General features: G+C 46.7%; 1 protein-coding gene across 1 annotated transcript in view; it reads left to right on the top strand.

Annotated features, from left to right (window-relative positions):
- The window catches only part of LOC148501794 (peroxisome proliferator-activated receptor gamma coactivator-related protein 1-like), a 50,683-nt gene extending 27,662 nt beyond the window's left edge, over positions 1-23,021 (top strand). Inside the window, exons 7-13 of the mRNA XM_088449971.1 lie at positions 755-822; positions 1,092-1,905; positions 12,363-12,518; positions 13,591-13,648; positions 15,110-15,231; positions 21,976-22,127; positions 22,577-23,021. Coding sequence (XP_088306097.1) covers positions 755-822; positions 1,092-1,905; positions 12,363-12,518; positions 13,591-13,648; positions 15,110-15,231; positions 21,976-22,127; positions 22,577-22,680 — 1,474 coding nt within the window. The 3' untranslated portion in view covers positions 22,681-23,021. The remainder of the gene's footprint in view (positions 1-754; positions 823-1,091; positions 1,906-12,362; positions 12,519-13,590; positions 13,649-15,109; positions 15,232-21,975; positions 22,128-22,576) is intronic.
- The last annotated feature ends 1,392 nt before the right edge of the window (positions 23,022-24,413 follow it).

The raw sequence follows: 24,413 nt of genomic DNA, 5'->3' as shown, positions 1-24,413 counted from the left end.
GTTGACAGGTCAGCACGGTTTAGTTCTCTTTACTACATTTTTTCTGAATTTCTCAATAACAAACGTTTGGCTGAGGGGTGCCGTGAAAAGGATGCTGTCACTCTAGGGCGCCGTGATTCAAAAAAGTTTGGGACTCTCTGGTTTGGGGTGTAAACTTTAAAGGGGAAATGTCACCTTAATGAAGTCCCATTGTACTGAATGATTTGTTTGACTGACATCTGTGATTACAACAGCAGCTGAGCTGGAACAACATTTTTTTTAACGGCCGCTTATTATTGTATCAGAGTAAGATAACGCAGAGCTCAGCGCAGGTTGCGTTTCCCATCTATTCTGGTTTCTGCTTTTTCCTAAAACCACCGGTTCTTGATTTGTTGAACAAAGTATTTTGCTCCATTGGAGGAAATAGTTTTGAAAGATGTGATGTGTAACTTGTACCGCTGTAAAGAGGTTAGGGCTGAGGTTCCCAAACTCTGTCCTAAAGGCACCCTAAGGCTCCAGGTTTTGAGGATACCTTACTTGGGCACAGGTGACATTTGTTTTTGATTTAACCATCTGTGCTCAATCATGGATATCCTTAAAACCTGGATTGTTGGGGTGCCTTGAGGACAGAGTTTGGAAACCTCTGGATTAGGGTGATAGCCAAACCCCTTCACCTCGTACAGTGCAGCTTATTCATTTTCTTGTGCGTTCTTTTCGTCTGAAACGTTTTGTCGGTTTCTGTCAGTACTTATATGAATATTTGTTTCCTTTGCAGGACTGGAAAACCTGTGGAGAAGGAGATACATGATGAACACCCGATTCCTGAGTTGGCCAAACCAGCCGGTAGGTACAGTCTGTCATAGATACATAAAGCCTTACATAGATTAATTGGTTTAAAACAAATACCATATGGTAAATATAGTTTAGGTAACCCTTCTGGGGTCTTTGGCCAATGGATGAAGGTTCACAGACTGCCCAGATCTGCTGTAGATAATTATTCAGTGTTCCTATAGAATCTAAATGCACTTGTTTTATTTTTATGAATATTATATATCCTAAGCCGTTCCTGGCTGTACAGCATATTGTGATACAAAGGTCATTTTATCTTACAGGTGTTGCTCCATCACGTCCTGATTACAAGCCTGTTATATCTGGGCCCAGGCTTGGGAAATCGAAGTCTTTGCGTGGACTGGTGAGAACCTGCTCTTCACCCTTAAAGACAACAAAACTCATTGAGGCAATACCGCTACCATGGAGCAGGCTGAGAAACCGGAATGGGTTTGCCCCCCATGTGGCATTGCCTCCTGTCCACGTGGCATCGGGCGAGCACGATTACTGTGTCCGTTCCGCCTCCAGCAATGGCCAGAGTCCAGTCACGACTGGTAACGGGGCAAGCACTGTAGCACTGAACCCACCAGCTCAGCGCGAGGAATGGTCTCGCTGGAATGTCAAGCACCATCAACATATTACAATAATGCCCATTGTGCAGTTCAACACACAACAAAAGAAAGCCCCCCCAAAGCTGCCCGTTGCAAGTGCACTTTCAGCTGTTCCCAACCAAAGTATGGACTGTGGCTTGGTGAAGCCAGAAGCACCTTATAGAAGTATCCAAAAAGATAGTAATGCTCCTCTGGACCATAGGATACCTGTTACTGCAGAGTCTGCAGGTAACAACCCACCGAGGTCAGTATTAAGGTCCTCAGACTCCTTGTCTCATCACAGTGACTGTGGAGAGAGCAGAACGGATGTAAAACGGGACAAGGCCTCAGTGTTTCGAAGGTCTCTGCGCTGCTATAGGAAGTACACACGTTCCCCCAGCCCCCAGAAGTCTACAAGGAGCGAGCGGTCAAGTCGTAGTCGTTCTAGTTCAACCTTCTCCTCTTCAAGGTCTCGCTCAAGATCACCTCCATCAAAGAGGAGAAGAACGTAAGTTGTTTTGGCTTTTTACACTCCATAACCTGTTAAATGCAACGTAAAGGGGGGAATTCAATGCAGTGTGGTGTTCCAGTATGAAGTGTCACATCCCTCCACGTTGCATGTTTTGCCCGTTCCCCATAGCAGCGCCGGAGAACGTGTGATATCTGTGGTACAGTAACTGGCTGATATGCGTGTGCACCCTCTGGAATTGAATTCTCCCCAAAATGTTTTTCCTACATGGCTGTTATCTATATTATAGAAGAGATGATAATATCCAGGGAATCAATCACTGCCGGAATCCACGCGGAGCATCCAGCTTTATGGTCCCCTTTTGGAGATGATCATTGTATTTATTAAGTGTGCAATGTGGTTGTTTTATTAGTGCACTGATTACTAAGGGGTTTGTTCTTTCTACATATGGTGTAACATGTACCTGAGGCAAGGAGATGCAAGGAGACCCAATCTGGGGGTCTTTGGGCCGGAATCAGCATGGATCGCTATTGCGATCCCGGCTGAGATTACGCACGGTCTGTTGCGAAAATATGCTATAATGAATGCTGTCGCAGAGGCAGCATAGAGACGCCCACTACCGCTATCTCACATCCGTAATACCTCACAGTCCTGCGTATACATCAGTAACATCGGCCACAGCACAGCCAGCATAGAGACACCCACTGCTGCTATCTCACACCTGTAATACCTCACAGTCCTGTGTATACATCTGTAACATCGGCCACAGCTCAGCCAGCATAGAGACGCCCACTACCGCTATCTCACATCTGTAATACCTCAGTCCTGCGTATACATCAGTAACATTGGCCACAGCTCAGCCAGCATAGATACACCCAATACTGCTATCTCACATCTGTAATACCTCACAGTCCTGTGTATACATCTGTAACATCAGCCACAGCTCAGCCAGCATAGAGACACCCACTACCGCTATCTCACATCTGTAATACCTCACAGTCCTGCGTATACATCTGTAACATCAGCCACAGCTCAGCCAGCATAGAGACGCCCACTACCGCTATCTCACATCTGTAATACCTCACAGTCCTGCGTATACATCAGTAACATCGGCCACAGCACAGCCAGCATAGAGACACCCACTGCTGCTATCTCACATCTGTAATACCTTGCAGTCCTGCGTATACATCTGTAACATCAGCCACCGCTCAGCCAGCATAGAGACACCCACTACTGCTATCTCACATCTGTAATACCTCTCAGACCTGCATACACATCAGTAACATCAGCCACAGCTCAGCCAGCATAGACGCCCACTACCGCTATCTCACATCTGTAATACCTCACAGTCCTGTGTATACATCTGTAACATCAGCCACAGCTCAGCCAGCATAGTCACCCACTACTGCTATCTCACATCCGTAATACCTTGCAGTCCTGCGTATACATCAGTAACATCGAGCAACATCGGTCCCTCGCGCAGAATTACAGGAGGTCTGACCTGCCGCAGAAACTAAGTCTTGTTGCACGCAGTGAGTACTCAGGCTGCGTATGCCGTCTCGGTGGCTAATGTATGCATGCCCATGCAACGGCGTTCAAACGGACAGGCATGCCTGCGTTTCACTAACCACTTTCCCGTCACCACCCCCGAAACGCTCACAGCCTGTCACTCACTCTACGATGGCTTTCATTCTGCTTGAGTGATCGCAATGCTAACTCGCACACTTCACTGCGTGCGCAGTACGCACCATCGACCGATCTGCGTATGCTGTTGCTAATTGCGATCCATGCTGAATCAGGCCCCTTGTGTAATGATTTGTGTTGTACCAGTGCTCATTATACACTATTGGCTTAGCCCACAAAATGACATTTTAATGGGATTTAGGCCTACAATTACAATAAAATCCCCATAAATCTAAAACTCTAGATGTGGACCATTCAAACCATGGTACTTGCTATAAGGGAAAGACGAGCCAGGCTTCTATTGCCATCTCCCTATCAGAATCCAGCTGTTGTGTGTGGCTCTGAGATTGAACGGGTCGTTGCATGGGTACTGAAGATATATGGGATTTTTTCGGTAAATAGAGCAAATAACCTTTTTTTGAACAAACTGCTTTGTGGGTTCGGACTAATTGGGCCAAGTGGTTCTTATCTGCCGTCAGATTCTGTATCTATAAAACCTCCTTCTCGTCCTTCCATCATCCGCAATTGCTGTATGCTGCTTGGATTTTGTAGTTTGGGTCTAAAGGCAATTCAGGCTCCAGATGAGATGAATCACAGCCTGGATTCCTACCAGGAAGTGAGACGTATGGAATGAGTGATTTGTACTTACTGTAAACATCAGTGTGATGCCCCCTTGTGGTGGTTTCTGTGGAAAGCAGGGTTTTTTTGTGGTAAAAGTTTAGCATTTTCTCTCCACTGTAACATGATCTTTCGTATGCAGCCATATTGTTTTAAGTTTACAAACTATCTGGCCAGTCTGTGAGCATTATAAATGAGACCCACATAGGTGAGATGTCGGAGATTCCGCTACTGCCAGAGGTGATATGGGGTGTTCGTGATGCCAAGGAGGATATTCCGTGGGCAGAATAAGCACTTTGCAGTGGACACAAGTGCTGTAAGACCGACCACACTAAGAAGCACCGCTTTGTCCTACAAGCCTGTGTAATGTCCTAACCGCTGAAAGAGAGTGTGCAGAATACAGAGCCACAGTACGATGGATTTTGTGTGGGGCATTAACCTCATTCTATAGTTCTGTTCAGTGCCTGGCACAGTCATGTCCGCTACACGTCCATTCCAGATGGTATTGTTACACAGATGTGTCCCTCGCTCGTCTCTGCTGCAGTGGCACCAAACAGTCCCTCTTGGCGTGCCAGTTCCTGTGAGAGACTGCTAGCGCCGGGCATCTTTTTTTTCCTTTGCTTAAAATGCATCGAAGATGCGATGCTGCTAGGACGCACCAGGTGACTGGGCTGATTAATTTGATAGGTGACACTTGTACATCTGTGTGCGACTTACAGGGATATTCAGTATGGAGCGAAAACTGAGCTTTTGCGATGTTTTCGCACCGATGACGTCATTTCCGCAGGTTTTGGTTTTACACCGTATTCAATTTCAAAGACTTTTCACAGGTTCGAAAAGCCGGGGATAACTTTTCACCACTGAAAATAGGTAGCGAAAAAAAGGGCAGAATTGGGGTTTAGGGGTGCAGACTTAAAAAAAAAAAATAGCCTGCACCCCCGGGAATTACATTTTAAAAATAACAGTCAAAAAAAGTTTAAAAAAAAAAATAGGGATACCCCAAAAAATGTAAAAATTCGGGTGAAAAAACTGTTTAACAATAGGGAAATAGGTTCAGGGCTATTCTGCAAGTATGTGGCAGGTGTATTCTAGAATTTCTAGGTTATTAGTGGCAGGTGCATATTTGCAGAATTTTTTTTAAATTAATTTAGGGACATAAAAATATGCTAGTACCCATTTTCATGTACCCCAAATTTGATGGGACCACTTAAAAAAAAAAAAAAAAAATAACCTAAGTGCTCTTCTGCATCACTTCTTCAATGTCGGGAAAAAAACACCTGCTGCGGCTATTTAAATCCCCGACTTTCATTTGCAGGCTAAACCGGGGGTACCCATAGTGATTCCCCCATGTTTTTACAGTTTTAGGGGGTCCTACATTTTATTCCAGGTAAATTTAATTATTTTTTCGCAGGTTCCCATTTTCGTAGCTTTTATATTGAATATGGGGATAAAACGGGCGCGCGAAGCGGTTTTTAAAATTGCGTTCTTACGACACGAAAATATACTTGCACCTATTTTAACGTACCTCCAATTTACGTGGAACAGTAATTTCCTGGGGAAAAAAATCGTTCTATAATTTTTTTTTTTTTTTTTCCGCCAAAAATTTGCTTGGTCGTTTTTCGCCAAAGTACAAAACGCACAAATTTTGTTTCCTGGTCATTTATCATTAGGGGGCTGTCCAAAGGGTTCTGAAAGAAATCCCCATATTTTTAGCCAAAAAGTAGGGATTTTTAATTTTTCTCCTGGTCTGGGATGGAGAACTTTTCTCCAGTTTTTTTTTTTTTACATTTTCGTCTGTTTTCCGTTTTCGCTTGATTGTTTTTGCGAAAAAAGGCTGTTTTCGCCAATGGCGAAAAAAAGTCAGTTTTCGCTGCAAATTCAATACGGCCCTTAGTAGCACAGTCGCATATCAAATTAATCAGCACTGTCTGCTGGTGTGTCCTAGTCACATCGCGACTTGAACACATTTTCGGCAAAAAAGTCGCCCAACGCTAGAAGAGTAGCACGGCACCTGGCAGCGCACTCACACCAGGCATATCGTGGTGCATGTCGTATTGATGAGCAAGGACGCCTGTATGCCTCACACAGTGCTCCGCAACAGATGGTGGCCGGCTATTGGGCTTTTCTACTTCAGGGTCCATAGGGTATCCACAGGATACCTTGGGGTATAGGTGTGACGTCAGTCGCAGGGCACCAAAGAGTTAAGCTTTCAGCCTCCCAGGTCCCCCTCCTATACCCCGCCCCCGGGCCAAGGCACCTCAGTTTAGTTTGGTGCCCGGCCGGAGTCGGGTGCACCTGTTGGAGTGGGGGCTAGAAGAGCCCCTGAAGCTTTTTCTTCATGCAGCTGTGGCTGCATATCTGGATGAACAGCATGGACAGTCAGTCCTGACGTCCATGCTGTCTTCCCTACACCCCGCCGGTACCAGAACGCCGGTACTGATCCGGGGATGCTGGTGGGCGTCTGGGGTCACAGCTAGCGGTGACCCCAGATGCTCCGGACCATGGCCGGATTCAAGGGGGACAGAGGTAAGCAGCGGGGTCCCGCGGTGGGTCCCCGCTGATCACATGGTCCTAAGTCCCCAGGCAGGGGGCTCCCTGGGGACTGGCTGCAGCGTGGAGCCAGGCGACCAACCTGCGCTTCCACTACCCCCTGGGACAGCGGACCGCAGCAGAGCGGTAGCGCTGCGGCGTCCCAGGGGTTAAATGCATGCCAGGGGAGCGCGCCTTCCCTGTCTCACAGCCGGCGCCTCCCCCGCTGCACACAGCCCTCTCTGCACTGTGCTGACTGGTCCTGTGTCAGCGCTCCTCCCCCAGGCCAGCTTCTCTCTGCTCCTCGGCGGCCATCTTCTCTGCAACGCATGGTGAACGCTGCTGGAAGTCTGGAAGGAAGCATCGTGGTCTGGGTCCCCCCGCATACCTCTCCTCCGCTGTGGCTCAGGTCTGTGTATGCAGCGCTGTGTCCTACCAGGCCCTGTGTCTGTGTAGTTGAGTGATCAGTGCTGTTAGTGCAGGAATTGTTATTTCTCTGCATTGTATGTGACTGTGCTAGCGCTGCTGCCTGTAACTTTATCTTCTCAAAACTGTCAGCTTTATTACTGTCCCTGTTCTTTCTGCTAAAGCCTTTGCGGTGCGGTGCTGCAGGGTGGTCTCTCGCCTATTTAATACTTAATTGGTGAGAGAGGTCACATACGTGGTGCCATCATGTCTGAAAGTGATTTTCCCCTCCGGCTACAGTGTACCACGTGCAAAGTACCGTTAGCGGAGGGGGAGGGTAGCGCGGAGGGCCTTTGCCGGCAGTGTTGTCCATGGCGCGGCCTATTACGGTTACAGCACCGGTACAGGAGCCGCCCTGGGCTTGTTTCGCTCAGGCGTTAACAGCTTTAGTGGGCCAGTTAGCTCCGCAGCCCGCGTTTACTCCGATGGGTTTGTCCCAGCAGCCTGTGGTGTCATCACCCAGGCAGGGGTTCCCACGACAATTGGTGGTACCACACAGTCTCCCTATTTCCCCGCTCCCGGGTTCTCAGGAGCCAGCGTGGGTTAACTCCCTGACGAGTTCTTTACAGCACTTGTCGGATGTGTTGCAAGGGGAGTCTGTGATGCGGCCTCATAAAAGGCCGGTGGCGTCTCTGTCCGCTCCTTATGAGGATGACGAAGGGACGTCTGATGATGGGGAGATTCTGGATCCTTACGATCAGGAACCTTTCCATACTAAGGACGCTGATGCTAAGTCCAAAGTATATATTCCTGGACTTATTCGGGCGGTCCGCACAGCCTTGGTGATTGAGGACGAAGTTCCCCCAGCGGCTAAATCTAAGTATGCCTTTTTCAAAGATGTGAAGGGCGATGCCACAGTCTTTCCTCTTTCGGGTCAGTTGGTGGACCATTTAGAGGAGGCGTGGAAACAACCTGGCAAAAGATACCAGCCGCAGAGACGCCTGGCGGTGGCTTATCCGTTCGCGGATAATTATTTTGCTAAGTGTGAATCCCCTCCACAGGTGGATTCTCACGTGACCCGTCTTGTCCGTAGTGCCACATTGCCGATGCCATCCATGTCCTCCCTTAAGGATGCTACGGACCGCAAGGTAGAAATCTGCCTGAAGTCCGCTTATTCCCTTGCAGGGGGGGCAGCACGGCCGGCTATGGCCATTTGCTGGGTTGCCAGAGCGATGGAGCGCTGGGCGGATTCATTAGAGGCTTCTTTTGAATCCGACTGTCCGGCCGAACAAGCGGAGTTGATTGGCAATCTCCGTGATTCGGCCACCTACATCAACGAGGCGGCTCTAGACATTAGTACTCTGGTGTCTAGAATTTCTTCAGCAGCGGTAGCTGCTCGTCGCACCTTGTGGCTGCGATCCTGGAAGGCGGACGCAGATCCAAGAAAGGTCTGGAAGCGTTGCCGTTTACCGGAGAAGTTCTCTTCGGTCCGGATCTGGATAAGATTGTGGCCACGCTGGCGGCAGCCAAATCTGCTTGTCTCCCGTCGGCCGCTGCTCCTTCTGGTTCTGGACCATCGTCCTTTCGGTCATCTAGGGCCCAGGGCAGGCCCAAACCACAGTCGTTTCCTCGACAGGCTGGCTCTAAGAAATCGGTCAAGCCCCGGAAACAGGCATGGAGTACCAGACGTCCGGCCCCCAAGCCAGATGACAAGCCTGCGGCCTGACGGTCCGGGTCTCCCCTTGGGGGATCCCAGGGTGGGAGGCCGCCTGCTGCAGTTCTCCCGGTGTTGGTCGTTCACTACGACAGACACTTGGGTTCTGGAGGTGGTCTCTCACGGGTACGCCCTCTCCTTCCGGCACAGACCCCCGGCTCGATTCTTCACCACGGGTCTACCATCAGACCGGAACAAGGCTACGGAGCTGCGGAAGGTATTGCACACTATGCTCCAGGCTGGAGTTATAGTGCCTGTTCCATTCTCCCAGAGGGGCCAGGGTTTCTATTCAAATCTATTTTTGGTACAGAAACCCAATGGGTCATATCGTCCGATTCTCAACCTCAAAGCACTCAACAAGTCTTTGCGGGTCCCGAAGTTTCGGATGGAGACCCTACGGTCCATCATTCTGGCGCTGGAACCTTGGGACTACATGGTGTCATTGGACATACAGGACGCTATGGCGGTCATGGCGGCTTCTCTGCGGCTGCAAGGAGTCCGCATGTTGCCGTACTTGGACGACCTGTTATTGGTGGCAGGATCTCCAGAGCTCCTGTTACACCACTTGGACCTGACCATTGCACTGCTGCAACGGCACGGCTGGCTAATTAACTGGCAGAAGTCCACTCTAATCCCGTCTCGGAGGATTCTGCATCTTGGAGCCTTATTGGACTCGGGACAGCAAAGGATCTTCGTGACGGAGGACAAGATCTCTGCTTTACAGTCAAGGGTGCGCAGTTGTCTGCACAGCCGCCGGGTGTCCTTACACTCGGCGATGAGCTTACTGGGCTCCATGGTGTCGGTGTTCGACATGGTGGAATACGCCCAGTTTCACTCTAGACCTCTGCAGCACCTGATCCTGTCCAAGTGGAACGGGCTGCCTCAGTCTCTGAAGTTCCAGACGATTGTGCTCACCCCGGAGGTTCGCCTGTCCCTTGCGTGGTGGTTAAAGATGACCCACCTCAACAAGGGACGTCCGTTCTGGGTTCCAAATTGGGTCCTGTTGACAACGGACGCCAGTCTTCGGGGCTGGGGAGCAGTTTCGGGTCCACACTTGTTTCAGGGCAGGTGGACACCGACAGAAGCGGAGCTTCCAATAAATATCTTGGAACTCCGTGCGGTCTTCAATGCTCTCCTGCAGGCACAGCGGTTTCTCCAGGGTCACCCGGTGCAGGTCCAGTCGGACAATGCTACCACCGTGGCCTACATAAACAGGCAAGGAGGAACTCGCAGTCGGGCGGCTCTCGTAGAGGTCTCTCGGATCCTGGTTTGGGCGGAGCGCAATCTTCCGGCCATATCAGCGGTCTTCATCCCGGGAGTGCTAAATTGGGAGGCGGACTTTCTAAGTCGCCAGGACGTTCATCCAGGGGAATGGTCCCTGCACCCGGACGTTTTTCAACTACTGGTGGACAGGTGGGGTCTTCCAGAAATCGACCTCATGGCGTCCCGGCACAATAACAAGTTGCCGGTGTACGGGTCTCGCACAAGAGACGAAGGGGCGTCTCTGGTGGATGCTCTGTCCGTCCGGTGGATGTTCAGGTTCGCATACCTGTTCCCTCCGGTCTCCCTTCTTCCACGGGTAATCCGGAAATTCAAACAGGAAGGAGGGACGCTCCTGTTGATAGCTCCCGCGTGGCCCAGACGGCACTGGTTCTCAGACCTTCAGGGTCTGTCCGTGGACAGTCCTCTGCGGTTGCCGCTACGACCGGCCCTCCGGTCTCAGGGTCCTTGTCTTCACCCGGACCTGACTCGGCTGTCTTTGGCGGCGTGGCTGTTGAGACGGCCATGCTGAGGTCCTGGGGGTTTGCCAGCTCTGTGGTGCGTACCATGTTACGAGCTCGGAAACCGTCTTCCGCGAGGATATACCATCGCGTGTGGCATACGTTCTTCCAGTGGTGTCGACCGAGAGGTTATGCACCGCGGGAGTTTCGTCTGTCTCGGATTCTCGCCTTCCTGCTAGCGGGACTAGATCATGGGCTTCGCCTTGCTTCTTTGAAGGTACAGGTTTCGGCCCTATCTGTCTGGTTTCACCGTAGGATTGCTACAATCCCGGATGTGCGCACCTTTATGCAAGGTGTTCTCCGTATTCAGCCGCCCTTTGTTCCACCTGTGGCGCCTTGGGATTTGGCTGTGGTCCTGAGGGCTCTCCAAGGACCGCCGTTTGAACCACTGGGCTCAGTGGATATTAAATGGCTAACAGCTAAGACTGTTTTCCTTCTGGCCGTTGCTTCAGCCAGACGTGTTTCTGAGTTAGGGGCTCTTTCTTGTAGACCCCCTTTCTTGGTTTTTCATGGGAACAGGGCAGTGCTCCGCACTCGGCCCGAGTTTCTTTCCAAAGTTGTTTCCCAGTTTCAGGTTAACGAGGAAATAGTTGTTCCGGCCTTTAACTCACCGGGTCTGTCCGTGGGTGAGGCCTCTTTGGATGTTGTGCGGGCCTTAAGGACTTATGTGGACCGCACTTCTTTGTTTAGGAAGTCGGACGCTTTGTTGTCCTCTATGGCTTCTGTAAAAAGGGTTGGCCTGCTTCAAAGCAAACTTTGGCAGCCTGGATCCGTATGGCTATTTCTGAAGCTTATCTTCATGAAGGCCTACCGGTCCCTCCTTCTCTGAAGGCTCATTCCACTAGGTCTGTGGGTCCTTCGTGGGCAGCTCGACGTGGTGCCTCGGCAGTTCAGATCTGCAAGGCTGCTACGTGGTCTTCTGTCCATACCTTCGTGAGGTATTACAGGTTTGACACCTTCGCCTCTCAGGATGCTTCCTTCGGGCGGCGGATTCTCCTTTCTGCACAGGAGCGTCCCCACCCTTAAAGGATACTGCTTTGGGACATCCCCAAGGTATCCTGTGGATACCCTATGGACCCTGAAGTAGAAAATATGAGATATGGTAAGAACTTACCCTTGTTATCTCTATTTCTACGAAGTCCATAGGGTTCCACAGGACTCCCGCCCTGTCGCACCTGTGCTGCAGATGGGCTTTGCTCTGGTCACCGGTTTTCCGTCTCCCTCTGGTGAGAATGTGATTCTTGTATGTGTCCAGATCTTTGTTCTCTCTCTTCCTTCTCCTCCTCCGGCCTATGGCTTGGTAACTAACTGAGGTGCCTTGGCCCGGGGGCGGGGTATAGGAGGGGGACCTAGTGCATCCTGGGAGGCTGAAAGCTTAACTCTTTGGTGCCCTGCGACTGACGTCACACCTATACCCCAAGGTATCCTGTGGAACCCTATGGACTTCGTAGAAATAGAGATAACAAGGGTAAGTTCTTACCATATCTCATATTTTATACCTATGTAATTCAGTCCCTTCGTTTTTGTTATCCCTCTGTCGGGATTAAGCGCAAATTTGGAGTTGTTCCTCTTGCTACCTCTTTGCCTGATGCGTTGGGTTGTGCGACTTTTCCTGTCCTGACCAGGCCTCTATTGATGTGAAACATCTGCCATATACAACCTGATGTATGCAGTACACATGTAAGGGACTGTTGTAAGCTTGCAGTATATGACTTCCCCACTGCAGTACATGGCTTTTATCTTAATCTCCAAAACTCTTTACTCAGGTGTCGATCAAGAAGTCGTCACCGGTCGTCCTCTAGATCCAGTTATGGTACAAGTAGCTCTTCCAGATCTTCCTCTCGGTCATGTTCATCATCCAGCCGCTCTAGATCGCGATCAAGATCACCCTACCAGCAGAGGTACCGGAGGAGAAGTAGGAGGTAAGCGAGCAGTGCGTAGGGTACGTGGGCTTGGTATATCTCAGATAAATTGATTTTAGTTCTAAATTGTAACTGTCAATTTTCCTGCATGGGTGCTCCTCACTTCCTTCATAGACTGCTATAGATTTGCTGGAACTTGACAATGAGGGCTGGCCTTTTTTGTTTTTAGATATATAAAAAAATCAATCTGCAAGTCATAAAAACAGAAACTGTACTTGTTTGTTTCAGACTGTGGGCCAGATGTACTAAGCTCTAGGAAGTGATAAAGTGCAGAGTGATAAACCAGCAGCCACTCGGTTCCCAACTGTCATTTTTCAAACACAGCCTGTAACACGAGCTTAGTACATCTCCCCTGTATGTGTAGGACCAGCATACTCCATTGTGTCGGTTGGGTTACTGGTATGAAACAGATGCAAGGTGCTAGAATGAACACTATGGGCCGTATACCATTAGCGGCGAAAACGGCCGGGGTTTTCTTTCAGCATTGGAGAAGTCGGCCGTTTTCACCCAAAAAAGGCGAAATTTTTCGCCAAAAAAAAATAGGCGAAAAAAAACTGGGGAAAAGTTTTCTCCATCCCAGATCAGGCGGAAAAAAATGCAAAATCCCTATTTTTGGTTAAAAATGTGGGATTTCTTTCAGAACCCTTTGGACACCCCTCCTAATGATAATTTCCCGGAAAAAAAATTGTAAGTTGCTTACTTTGCCGAAAAAAGACTGCGCAAATTTTGGGCAAAAAAAAAAAAACCCTTGAAAATAGCAATTTTTTTCCCAGGAAATTACTGTTCCACGTAAATTGGGGGATACGTTAAAATGGCTGCAAGTATATTTTCGTGTTGTAAAAACACAATTTTAAAAACAGTTTAAAAAAAAAACGCCTGCGTCGACCACATGTGATATTTAAAACACTTGACTCATCCATACCGCCCATCGAAAAATCAGACCTAATATGGTAAAACCATTTCCAACTTTTTTTTTTTTTCCCCTGTTTTCGCCTCTAATTACATACGGTACTATGTGCTTGTATACTTGTGCTTGAGAGGACGTATGTTAAATGCTGCTTTGCTTTCACAGGTGCCAATCCAGAGACACTTACCGAGGGCAGACAAATTATCATAAAGAACGAGCGATAGTAAGTATCCCCGTGGCTGTACTGTGTTGTTTGGGGTAAAGAGACATTCACATGTGCTGTTACATTCTCAAGTTGCTGTTTAGATTGTAAATGGCAGGGATAGACAACGTGCGGCACTCCGGTTGCTGTGTAACTACACATCCCAGCATGCCCTGCTACAGTTTTGCTTTTGGTGGCATACTAAAACATTGGCAGGCCATGCTGAGATGTGTAGTTCCACAGCAGCTGGATTATTTTCTGAAACCTGATCTAGATGACAGAATTGCATGGTGTTCCTTTTATTCTGTACAACACAGGCCAGGAGCGCTGGACTCCATGGCTTCTCCAATCTGCTCCTTACACTTCAGTTATTTTCAGAGGAGGACAGGACAAGTCTGAGCACTTGTCCAGCTAGTAATGCGGCGTGCAGCGCTGATGAGGTCTCCGTCGCTGCTGTGGTGACACATTGGCGTGAAGGGAGGAGGTTCCTGCTGGGCGTGTCTTCAACGCTCAGTCACTCCCCTGTGATGCAGAGTAACGTTTCTCGCCTTCAGTCTGTCACCACAGGAGCTGTGGGGCTGTTAGGGATGTGTCACAGCTATATGGCTGCACATTTGCTGCCCTTACACGTCGTCCTCTGCAATAAATGCGGCATTGAGTTCTCCATTCAGTATTTCATCAACTCAACTTTTTTTTTTTATATATATATATATATATATATATATATATATATATATATATATATATATAATTTATTTTATTCGTGGTTATCGGCGCTGTTACTTGGTGTGTAGGTGGAGGCAGTATTCTAGTTTGCCCTTCAGTCATTGCTGAGAGTGTTACGTATATGACTTAGACCAATATCGCGGGTTTGAACTGGGTCAATGTACACGGTTTCAATCTGTGACACCGCAGCTCAGGCCCCTGTCCCACTGCACGTTGGATCCGGGTTATTACCGTGTCGTCCCCTATTACGCTGCACCCGTGTGTGCCCTGCATGTCACTCCCCTTGTGGCTGTCCTCTGCATCCAGCTTTTAAACTTAACCCGGGTTCCCTCTTTCACACCGCAGCCAACCCAGATTGGTCCCGGGAATATCCCTGGTCAAGACCAGAGACTAGATCCCGGGACACAATGTGGGTCGGCCCTTCCACACCAACACACGAGCAAGGTTTCCCCTGCAATATCCCTGGCCAGAGGCTCGGTGTGATATAATATAAGGGATATAATATGATACCCCCACTTTTTAAATTTTGTTCACCTCCCACTTACAGCTGCCCCTAATTTAATAGAATTTGCCTATAAACTAATAAGGTTTTATGAAGAACACATTTTCCTGGATAATAGGATCTTGGTTAGGGTTAGAGTTTCAATTATGGTTCCCAACTTTAAATAGGCTGGTACATAATTCCTGTCACTATTGCTACAAGCTGCGTTACTTTTTAGACTTCTGATTTATAATGAACGTCTTTGACCTTTGCAGAAGGAGAGGAGAGTGGTGTACATCGGTAAGATCAGCAGCCGGATGACCAGGATGGAGCTGAGCGAGCGGTTTTCTGTCTTCGGAAAGATAAAGGACTGCACCATTCACTTTAGAGAGAAGGGGTGAGGATTATTGCTATCCGTGCAGACTGTAATACTAATGACTACAAAACTCTTGAATCGCCCTATCTGCATTCCCTGTTTAGTCCTTGTAACTGGTGCCTGTGCTAAGGGGGCTTCAATGTTTCTAATTGCAAAGAAACGCTCTTTCACTGCTACGGAACTGGTATGAAATTGGTTGGTTCGATCCCCGGCTGTCCGCTCGCGGCGCCCGGCATCACTACGATCGGGATGCCGGGCGCCGGTCTCCCGGCGTCGGGGAAATGCCGGGCGTCTACATCTAGACGCCCGGCATTTCACCCTTGCCGGGATATGACAGTCGGGAAGCCGGCTGCCGGTATTTAGGCAGTCGGCTTCCCGATTGCATACCCACTGCTACTAGTCGAAAAAGTGTCTTTCATCCGGTGAGGTTCCCTGGTATAGAAGCTCCGTACTGGAGGTTGGGCACTTTACATTTGGTACCTAATTATACCTCTGTAGCAATTTGAATTAATTTTAAAGCGCTTGGGTAGAGTTCGGGTACAGGGACAAAGAGTTAGCCGTCGTCCTGGACATCGGAGTCCTGAAATGAGGTGACCTTTCCTTCCCTTAATGTGACAAACCAGCCAAAAGAAGCAGCTGCAGCTCTTTCTTCTCCTACAGTCTTCATGTGCAAGGAAGCGGTATGTCAGGAGCTTGGGTGGCTTCCTGGCCTATATCTGTCATTTCAGTTACATATCCACGTTAGAGCGGCGCACTGCAGCTGTCCTCTATCTTCATCTTTCTGTCATGTCTGGTAAGGGGAGCTTCCTCCAAGCTTAGTGCCGGAGGTAGACAATGGCAAAGAATTTGCCTGCTCCAAGTGGTATGCCAATGATGGAGTCCTTGTCATAAACGGCAAGGACCAGAATAAATTCATGGTGCCTATGTACGCCAAGGAAGGATACTTGGATGTTCCGATCTGGGAAGGCCATCAGTGCTTTCTCAGATTTGTCCAGTCCCATCATTTTGAGCCTAAACTCGTACTGGTTGACAGCACCATGTTCATGATGTTTGCTCTTTTGAGGGCCAGTGGGGTGACTGCCATTCCCTACCTGGGAGTTCTTCTGATCAAGACTGGATCCTCGATCTTGCTACAAGGCACTGATCAGCAGACAACCTAGAGCTTACGAACTCCATCTTAACAGCTTATGGTCTTCTTCGGGGTGCTATTAGTCACCAGTCAGCATAAGGTACTCCGGCTAGGGGACAAGGTAATTTTCTTACGGGGACTAGTAAAGTCACTGAGCTCACAGACTGTCATTAAGTACATGCCAGCATGAAGGTCTTGCTGTCATTAATTTCATGCTTGCATGAAGATCTTGGGGAAGATTATTTAGAACCTTTAAAGTGGTGGAATTTGCACGGTTCTACTCAAGGGAGTTGGATAGTAAATCTTGTAATGGAACTGGTCATCATCTGACCAGCCAGTTCATTAGACTGTCTCCAAAGGTGTGTAATTCACTCTTCACCGTTTGGGACTGAATTTTAGGGCTAGGTGCCATCACTCTTCAGTGCTGCTTTCAGGGGCTTTGGGCTCCAGTGGAACCAACGCTCCTACTAAATGTGCTTGAACTCAAAGCAGTGTTTATGGCCCTTCCTTACAAAACTGCAATTTTTTGGCACTTAAAGATCTAGTGAGCAGCCTACAGATTCAAAGGTCTAAACGCAATCATGAGGAAGAAACCATGTGCTCCTTCACCATGAGAGCAACCAGCAGAATCATGCGATGAACAGGGTGGTCATTCCGGGGTTGGAAAGCAGATTTTCTTAGCTAGTGGTCTACACTCCAGGAAAATGGTCCCTTCACCCAGAAGTCTTTCTACTGATAGTAAAAGATGAGGTCAACCAGATGTCAACATGTCGGCATCTCAATTGACCTACAAAATGAAGCACTTCTACTCCAGGACAAGGAATCCATAGGCGTTGTCTGTAGATTCCGTATTGGTCTGTTGGAACTTTCGTCTTGTTGGTTGGTAGCAATCTGGTCAGTCCGCATGTTCACCACACCAAACTTTATAGATTCAGTGGTTTTGCAAGATAAGATTTGGACATAAGGTGCTGTAATAGCAACTTGATCGTACTGTACAGCTTAGTAATTTACCCAGTATCCCCCATAGAATGAAAGAGAACAGTCCTTTGTGGGGCACTGGACACCCACCCATTAAGCTTCTGCTTTTTCTTTTTTCCTTCTATAAGGTTACTGCGCAGATTATTTGATCATTTAGACTGTGTGGAGTTTAGCTTTAGAAACTGTATTGCTGAAGCTCTGCCCCCGGTGTTCCTGTGCCCGCCAGTGGTCTCTGAAAAAGGGATTGGATCCAAGTACAAATGTCCCGTTTTCTGCTTGGTGGTTGTCCTGTTTTAAGTGTTGCCAAAACGCTGTTAGCATTCCTATAGGAACCCAAATCGGTGACCGCCTAGATACAGCAGCTTGGCTGGCGTAGTGCAAGCATTGTACAGCTTCTTACATATTGCTAAACCAGTTTTTCCAGTTTGATAAAGGTGCTTGAGTTATTTTACTGTTTAAATATGATGTAAATTAAGTGGTTTGTAATCGCAGGGTGCCCGGGAGTGCAAGTACATGCAGGAACAGATGGCAATGTACTGGGATCTTATCAGGTTTTATGTCCCTGGAACAATTTAACTTTGTGGTTAACCATTTGGTTTTATTCTTCTTCCCCCTTGTCAGTATGTATGGGCGCAGTGCAGGATGCTTCCTATTTCTAATGCTGAATACACACACACACAACGATTTTGTAAATGAACGATTTTAGTAAACCATTTTTCCCTTGAAAAAATGAATGAAAAATCCTTTACTAAAATCGTTCATTTACTAAATGTATTGACCGATTTTTATTTTTTTTTTTGAACTACAAACGATTTTTGTAACTTTCCCTTAATGAAAATCATTAAGTTCAGTCAGAATGGACGATGAACAACAAACTACAAACGTGAACGCGCATGAACGATAATCTTTCATCGTTTAGGCTAAAAAATCAGATTTTTTTTTTTTTTTTTGAACGATAACGACGCCGTTATAGTTAAATCATTAAAACAATTGTGGTGTGTGTGTGTGTACGCACCTTTTGCTCTTTGCACATGAACACATCAAATAGTTTTCAATATTCCCTATTTCCCTGCAGTTGTAAACTGGGAAGCTTGGAATTTAGTATTCTGCTTTTTTGGGGGTTCAGTAGTAGAACTTTGGCTTGTTCACGAGATGCACTGATCTCCTGCTGGCACTGGGGAAGTCTAATTTTACCCCACTGATGGGACAGCAGGTCTAAAATCTTAGTCGCCATGGCGACCTGGCGCCCGGGTTTTGTCGAGCCCTGCCCTATACACACTAGGCTTATTGTGTTAGAAGCCGTGAGCCTACCAGTATGTTTTTTGACTGTGAGAGAAAACCAGAGCATCCTGAAGAAACCCACACAAACATGAGAAGAACATGCAAACTCCAGACCGGGCCTTAGTGAGAATCAAACCCAGGACCTCAGTGCTGTGATTCAGTAATTCTAGCCACTACACCAGTGTTTCCCAACCTCTGTCCTCAAGGCAGACTAACAGTCCAGGTTTTAGTGATCTCCTTGCTTGAGCACAGATGGATTAATCAAAATAAATGAGGTTCTAATTAAGACACCTGTGCTCAAGTATAGCTATCCTTAAAATCTGGACTTGGTGTGCCCTGAAGACCGTGATTGGGAACCCCTGCACTACACCAACCGTGCAGGTCTAACATCTCGTGGTCATGTTCAAATCGGGTGATCCAGGTAGGTCTTTGTTTAGCCCCATTTCCAGGTCAGCTTACATCACACGGTGCTCAGCTGACCTGGAAATGGACTAAACCGTGGTCAGCTGACATGGTCTGCATCGCCCAGCCTGATTTTCTGTCCTGCTGGATGATGTTGTGGAATTGCTATTTTAGGAAGAAGCCACACTTTACCGTTGACCATGTTAGTATAAAATGACCACATTGGTGACTTCTCTCCTTGAAATAAATCTTATTGAGAGATTTAAATCCACATTTACTCAGCTAAACAGGGTGTAGTTTATATTCCAGGAGCTCAGAATTCCAGCGGTAAGTATTGGGGTTAGGCACTAAGTGTGTGTGTGTGTGGGGGGGGGGGGGGGGGGGCTGCTGGGAGGAAGGGTTAGCTTTAGGGGTAGGGTAACCAGAGTCTGGATTCTGACAGCCGGCATCCCGTATCCAACTCCTCCAAACATTATAGCATTGTGTGCATATATGTCTTTCACAATATTATTATTATTATCCTTTATTTATATGGCGCCACAAGGGTTCCGCAGCGCCTTACATAGTGCACAAACATAGTACATAGACATAGTACATAGACAGTTGAGCAGAACAAGAAAACAGTGTCATACAGTCTAAGACAATGCAATACAAGTACATGGTATATAAACACTGCTGCAACAGAAGCAGGATGGCAAAAGTCACAGGTTAGGTGCTTTTGAGTATAGAGCAGATAATATAAGTAAAGAAAGGATAAGCACAAGAGGAAAGAGGGCCCTGCTCGTGAGAGCTTACATTCTAGAGGGGATGGGCAAACAGACAGGGGTGACACGGATGGGGTAGACAGTGAGCATGGGACAGAGGGTTAGGATGACAGATGGGTGGATTCCTATATTACAGTATGTGTGAAAGTCATTTGAATTAAGATTTATGCCACTGACATTCTACTTTAAGAGGCAGTTTTTGTAGGTGTCTGTGGAAAGCCATGGCTGTTATATCAGTGTATGTGACAGTATATGTAGGTGTCTGTGGAAAGCCATGGTTGTTACTGTAGGTGTCTGTGGAAAGCCATGGCTGTTATATCAGTGTATGTGACAGTATATTTAGGTGTCTGTGGAAAGCCATGGTTGTTACTGTAGGTGTCTGTGGAAAGCCATGGCTGTTATATCAGTGTATGTGACAGTATATGTAGGTGTCTGTGGAAAGCCATGGTTGTTACTGTAGGTGTCTGTGGAAAGCCATGGCTGTTATATCAGTGTATGTGACAGTATATGTAGGCGTCTGTGGAAAGCCATGGTTGTTACTGTAGGTGTCTGTGGAAAGCCATGGCTGTTATATCAGTGTATGTGACAGTATATGTAGGTGTCTGTGGAAAGCCATGGCTGTTACTGTCGGTGTCTGTGGAAAGCCATGGCTGTTATATCAGTTTACGTGAAGTCTGACTGGTAGCTGAAGCCACTTCATGAAGGGCTATTTAGAGAGTTTGGTTAACGTGTGAACCAGCAGTCTCAGGTAAATGTAGAAATTGGTGAAAGCAGTTATTGTAAAGAGATGTTCAGATGTAAAATAATAAGTTGTGATCAAGTGTGAATTCTATAAGGCACATTTATTGATTTGGAGGGTGATGGGAGACATGTGAGGTTTGCAGGATATTTATTCCATAGTAAATCCGCTGTGTGTGTGTGGGGCCTGGATTTGGTGATATGTCACCAGATAATAAAAGCAGAAGGATGGAGAAGTAGATATAGTTGTAGGTGTGTAAAAAAATTTTATAGTGACACAATGAGGCTGTAATAGTCAATTTTTGATGAAAAGAAATCTCATTAGTTTTTAGAGGAGGTGAGTGACTCAATAGGGCAGCAGTGTGCCCAGAGAGGGGAGATGCAGGGAGAGTTAGGGATGTTATATCCTTAGAGAAAATACAAAGGAGGGAGTTGAAAAAAAGAAATGTGTAGTACATGGTGAGTTTTAGGTTTGTTTTTTTTAGACAAATTTTAAAGTAATGGTATCTTAATCTGAAATTACCTTTAGATGTTGGTCAATGTTTGTTCAACTGTTTGATTAACTGTTATGTAATCACACTTTGTGCATTTAACACTTGGTGTTTTTAACCCCAGCTGCAAACAGCCCCAGCTGCCCCTAGACTGAATATAAGGAGTGGTAACCCTTGATTAAGACAGGCTACAACTGACTCAATTGGCCTGCTGATCAAAGGAGATAACTTGCTTTGAGTTGGAGCAAAAACCAGGCCAGATATATACCATAAACTGTGCTTCACTGACCAATACAGACTATACAGGAAGAGAAAAAAAATAAAAAATCTATGCAAGAGATACAGTCACATACATTTGAATCAACACACGATTGCAAGCATGAGGTTCTATGCAGAATATCGGTGCAATAAGCAAGATGAGACAGTCACATACATTTGAATCCACACACGATTGCAAGCATGAGGTTCTATGCAGAATATCGGTGCAATAAGCAAGATGAGACAGTCACATACATTTGAATCCACACATGATTGCAAGCATGAGGTTCTATGCAGAAATACAGCTATCACTATTCAAAAAGGGTCCTACAGGTGTAAAGATGTTTCTATGCCCTGCTGATTCCCTGTTTTATACTTTAGGTGTCTTATGTACCAAGTTTTGGAGGGAGATAAAGTATCAGCCAACCAGCTCTTAACTGACACTTTACAGACTGAGCAAATTAAATAGGAGCTGATTGGTTCTTTATCTCCATCCACTTTCTCGCTCCAAGTCTTAGTACATAGACCCCTAAACGTCAGAGTGTGGACCTCTATTTTAAATGTCACAAGGAATAGCTAACGCTTGGATGCAGAGCGCATATAACAAGTTCTGTGCTTTATATGGACACGTTTTCCAGGATTGTCAGTGTTCAGACTTTTTCATGGTAATAATTTACATTGGGGCACTTACCCGCCATGAGTGATATTGTGCATCTGTTTGCAGGGATAACTACGGCTTTGTGACGTACAGTTGCACCGAGGAAGCGTTTGCCGCTATAGAAAATGGCCACAAGCTGCGCCATCCGGATGAGCTGGCCTTTGACCTCTGCTTTGGGGGCAGGAGACAGTTCTGTAAAAATAATTATGCAGATCTTGGTAAGTCTCATAGTGTTACATATTTAGCTGTCGTCCCTACAATCAATAGTATGAGAACTCATTTTGCAGAACACAGGAGGCATTCAGGGGTCACTGGGTAAGGAGCCTTTGCTGATGCTCATTTAGCCAATCAGTCTATATGCTACCTGGATAGCACAGCTTGCACAAATGTGGGGAGAACATACAAACTGCACATAGAGTAGTGGCTTGGACCCTTGGCCTCAGTGACGTGAGGCAGTAATGAGATCCGCTGTGCCATTCTGTTAGAAGCTTGACTAGCCTTAAACATAAATACTGTTTGGAAGTTGGGTGTTTCCATGCTGCCAGCCATAAGACTGCAATGTGTATACTCCCTGAGGGCTGTCCACAATATGGAATTGCTGAATGTGACTTGTCTCCCAGTGTTTTATGGTGTCATTGTTATTTACATCGTCACTTCCCGTCTCCAGATTCAAACCACGATGACTTTGACCCGGTGGCCGTTAGGAGTAAACTTGAAACGCTCGACTTTGAAACCCTACTGAGAGAGGCGCAGAAAAGTCACCGGAGTTAACGCTACGAACAAGCATCAGATCCCAATTATGTATATCCAAATTCTGTATATCCAAATGAATTTACCTCAAACCACTGGAGAAGGCCGTTCAGTGAATACAAGCAGGAGACTCGCCCCGCAGCGGGAGAAAAATGATGGAATTTTTATTTAATTTTTGTTTTGTTTTTTTAAATAAGGAGAGAAAAAAAAATGGAAGAAAAAAATTTAGACATTCAGAAGTCTTTATTTAAATGACCTTTTGTTTTTGTAACCTATTTAACAGCTCATAAAGTGCATTCTAGAATCAACTGCACAGGTCTGATGAGAAAAATCACTGCAGAACTAAATAAAAAATATATATATATGGAAAAAAAAAATTGGTGCTTTTTTTTGTTTTTCTTCTCTTCAGTTGCTTTTGGGGGTTGGGTAAGGGAACCCGGCACCATACCATTAGGTAAGTACCCTAATGCTAACCCTATCCTCCCCAACCCCCGTGCCTAAACCTATACCTTCCCCCTTAGTGCCTTACACTCCCCCTAGTGCCTAACCCCTGATACTTGCCTTCAGGATTATAGTGCCAGTATTTTGACAGTCTGCATCTCGCACGCCCGGATACTGATTACCTCCCACTTTTGGTGCCATCGTAGCAATCATCTGTGGCTAGTTTTGCTGGAGATTAAGCTTTGATCTGTCCGTTAAATAGAATTGTCACCAAGTCCTACATATTCCTTTTGTTTGCTGTATTATCCTTGTTCTAAGCAAGAGGTTGGTTTGTGTCCCCATTAGCCTCGGGGAGAGCATGTAATACGGAGTGTCCTTATATGGTCAGGCTTATACTTTGCATTATCCTGGGCCGGTTTCCTCTGCTCCTTAGGTCCCCTGATTTCATATGTCCAGGAAGCGAGCTCAGGGGAAACCTAGGAGAGTGCGCTCTATATCATACTCCCAGATAAACAAAATGACTATGTAATGAGCAAATTAAAGGGACATGCTTGGGGAAAGGTTTTTATCCATAGTCACTTGAAAAAGACAGAAAAGAGCCACCTCTTGGAGAATGTCTTGATTAGCAAATGTCTAAACTAAAGGTGAGCAGTTTGGTTTAATCTCATTGGCTATCCGCATGGGTCTTCAACCTTTGGCCCTCCAGCTGTTGTGGAACTACACATCCCAGCATGCACTGCCACCGTTTTGATATAACAGCATTCTAAAACTGGCAGGGCATACTGGGATCTGTAGTTCCACAGCAGCTGGAGGGCCAAAGTTTGAAGACCCATTGGCTATCCAAAACACATGCAAGCCGGATAGCCAATAGCGTACCGCTCATCTCTAAGCCTTAACAGCTGATGTCTTCCCAACTTAGTCCATGTAGTGCAAAATCAGCCCACTGGAGGGCACTGTTCTTTATAGGGATATATTTTTTTTAACCAGCAAGTTATACAAGCCCATGCTGCTTACATTGAGTTCAGCTTGTGTGTTCAGAGACACAAAGAGCAATTGGTACATACATAGGTTAACAAAAAATGCTTATAAGGAAATGGCTAGTTCATACAACAAATGACTGCATAAAAATAACGGGCAGGTCTGCAGAACTTTGCTAACGCCGATGAAATTGCCTACTTAAGATGTGCATACATGGTGTTATGATTGCATGGGTCCTTTCATACCGCTATCCACAATAGGCGCAGGGTTCACTTGTGGCGCAGACAGGACATACTGTCACTATTGGTGTCTCTATTCCCCATTATACTAAATGT

This window comes from Taudactylus pleione, unplaced genomic scaffold (assembly GCF_031769625.1).
Source record: "Taudactylus pleione unplaced genomic scaffold, aTauple2 ptg000502l, whole genome shotgun sequence".
In the NCBI taxonomy this organism is placed as follows: Eukaryota; Metazoa; Chordata; class Amphibia; order Anura; family Myobatrachidae; genus Taudactylus; species Taudactylus pleione.
Note: the sequence above shows the minus strand (reverse complement) of the source record. Positions and strands in the feature narration are given on the sequence as shown.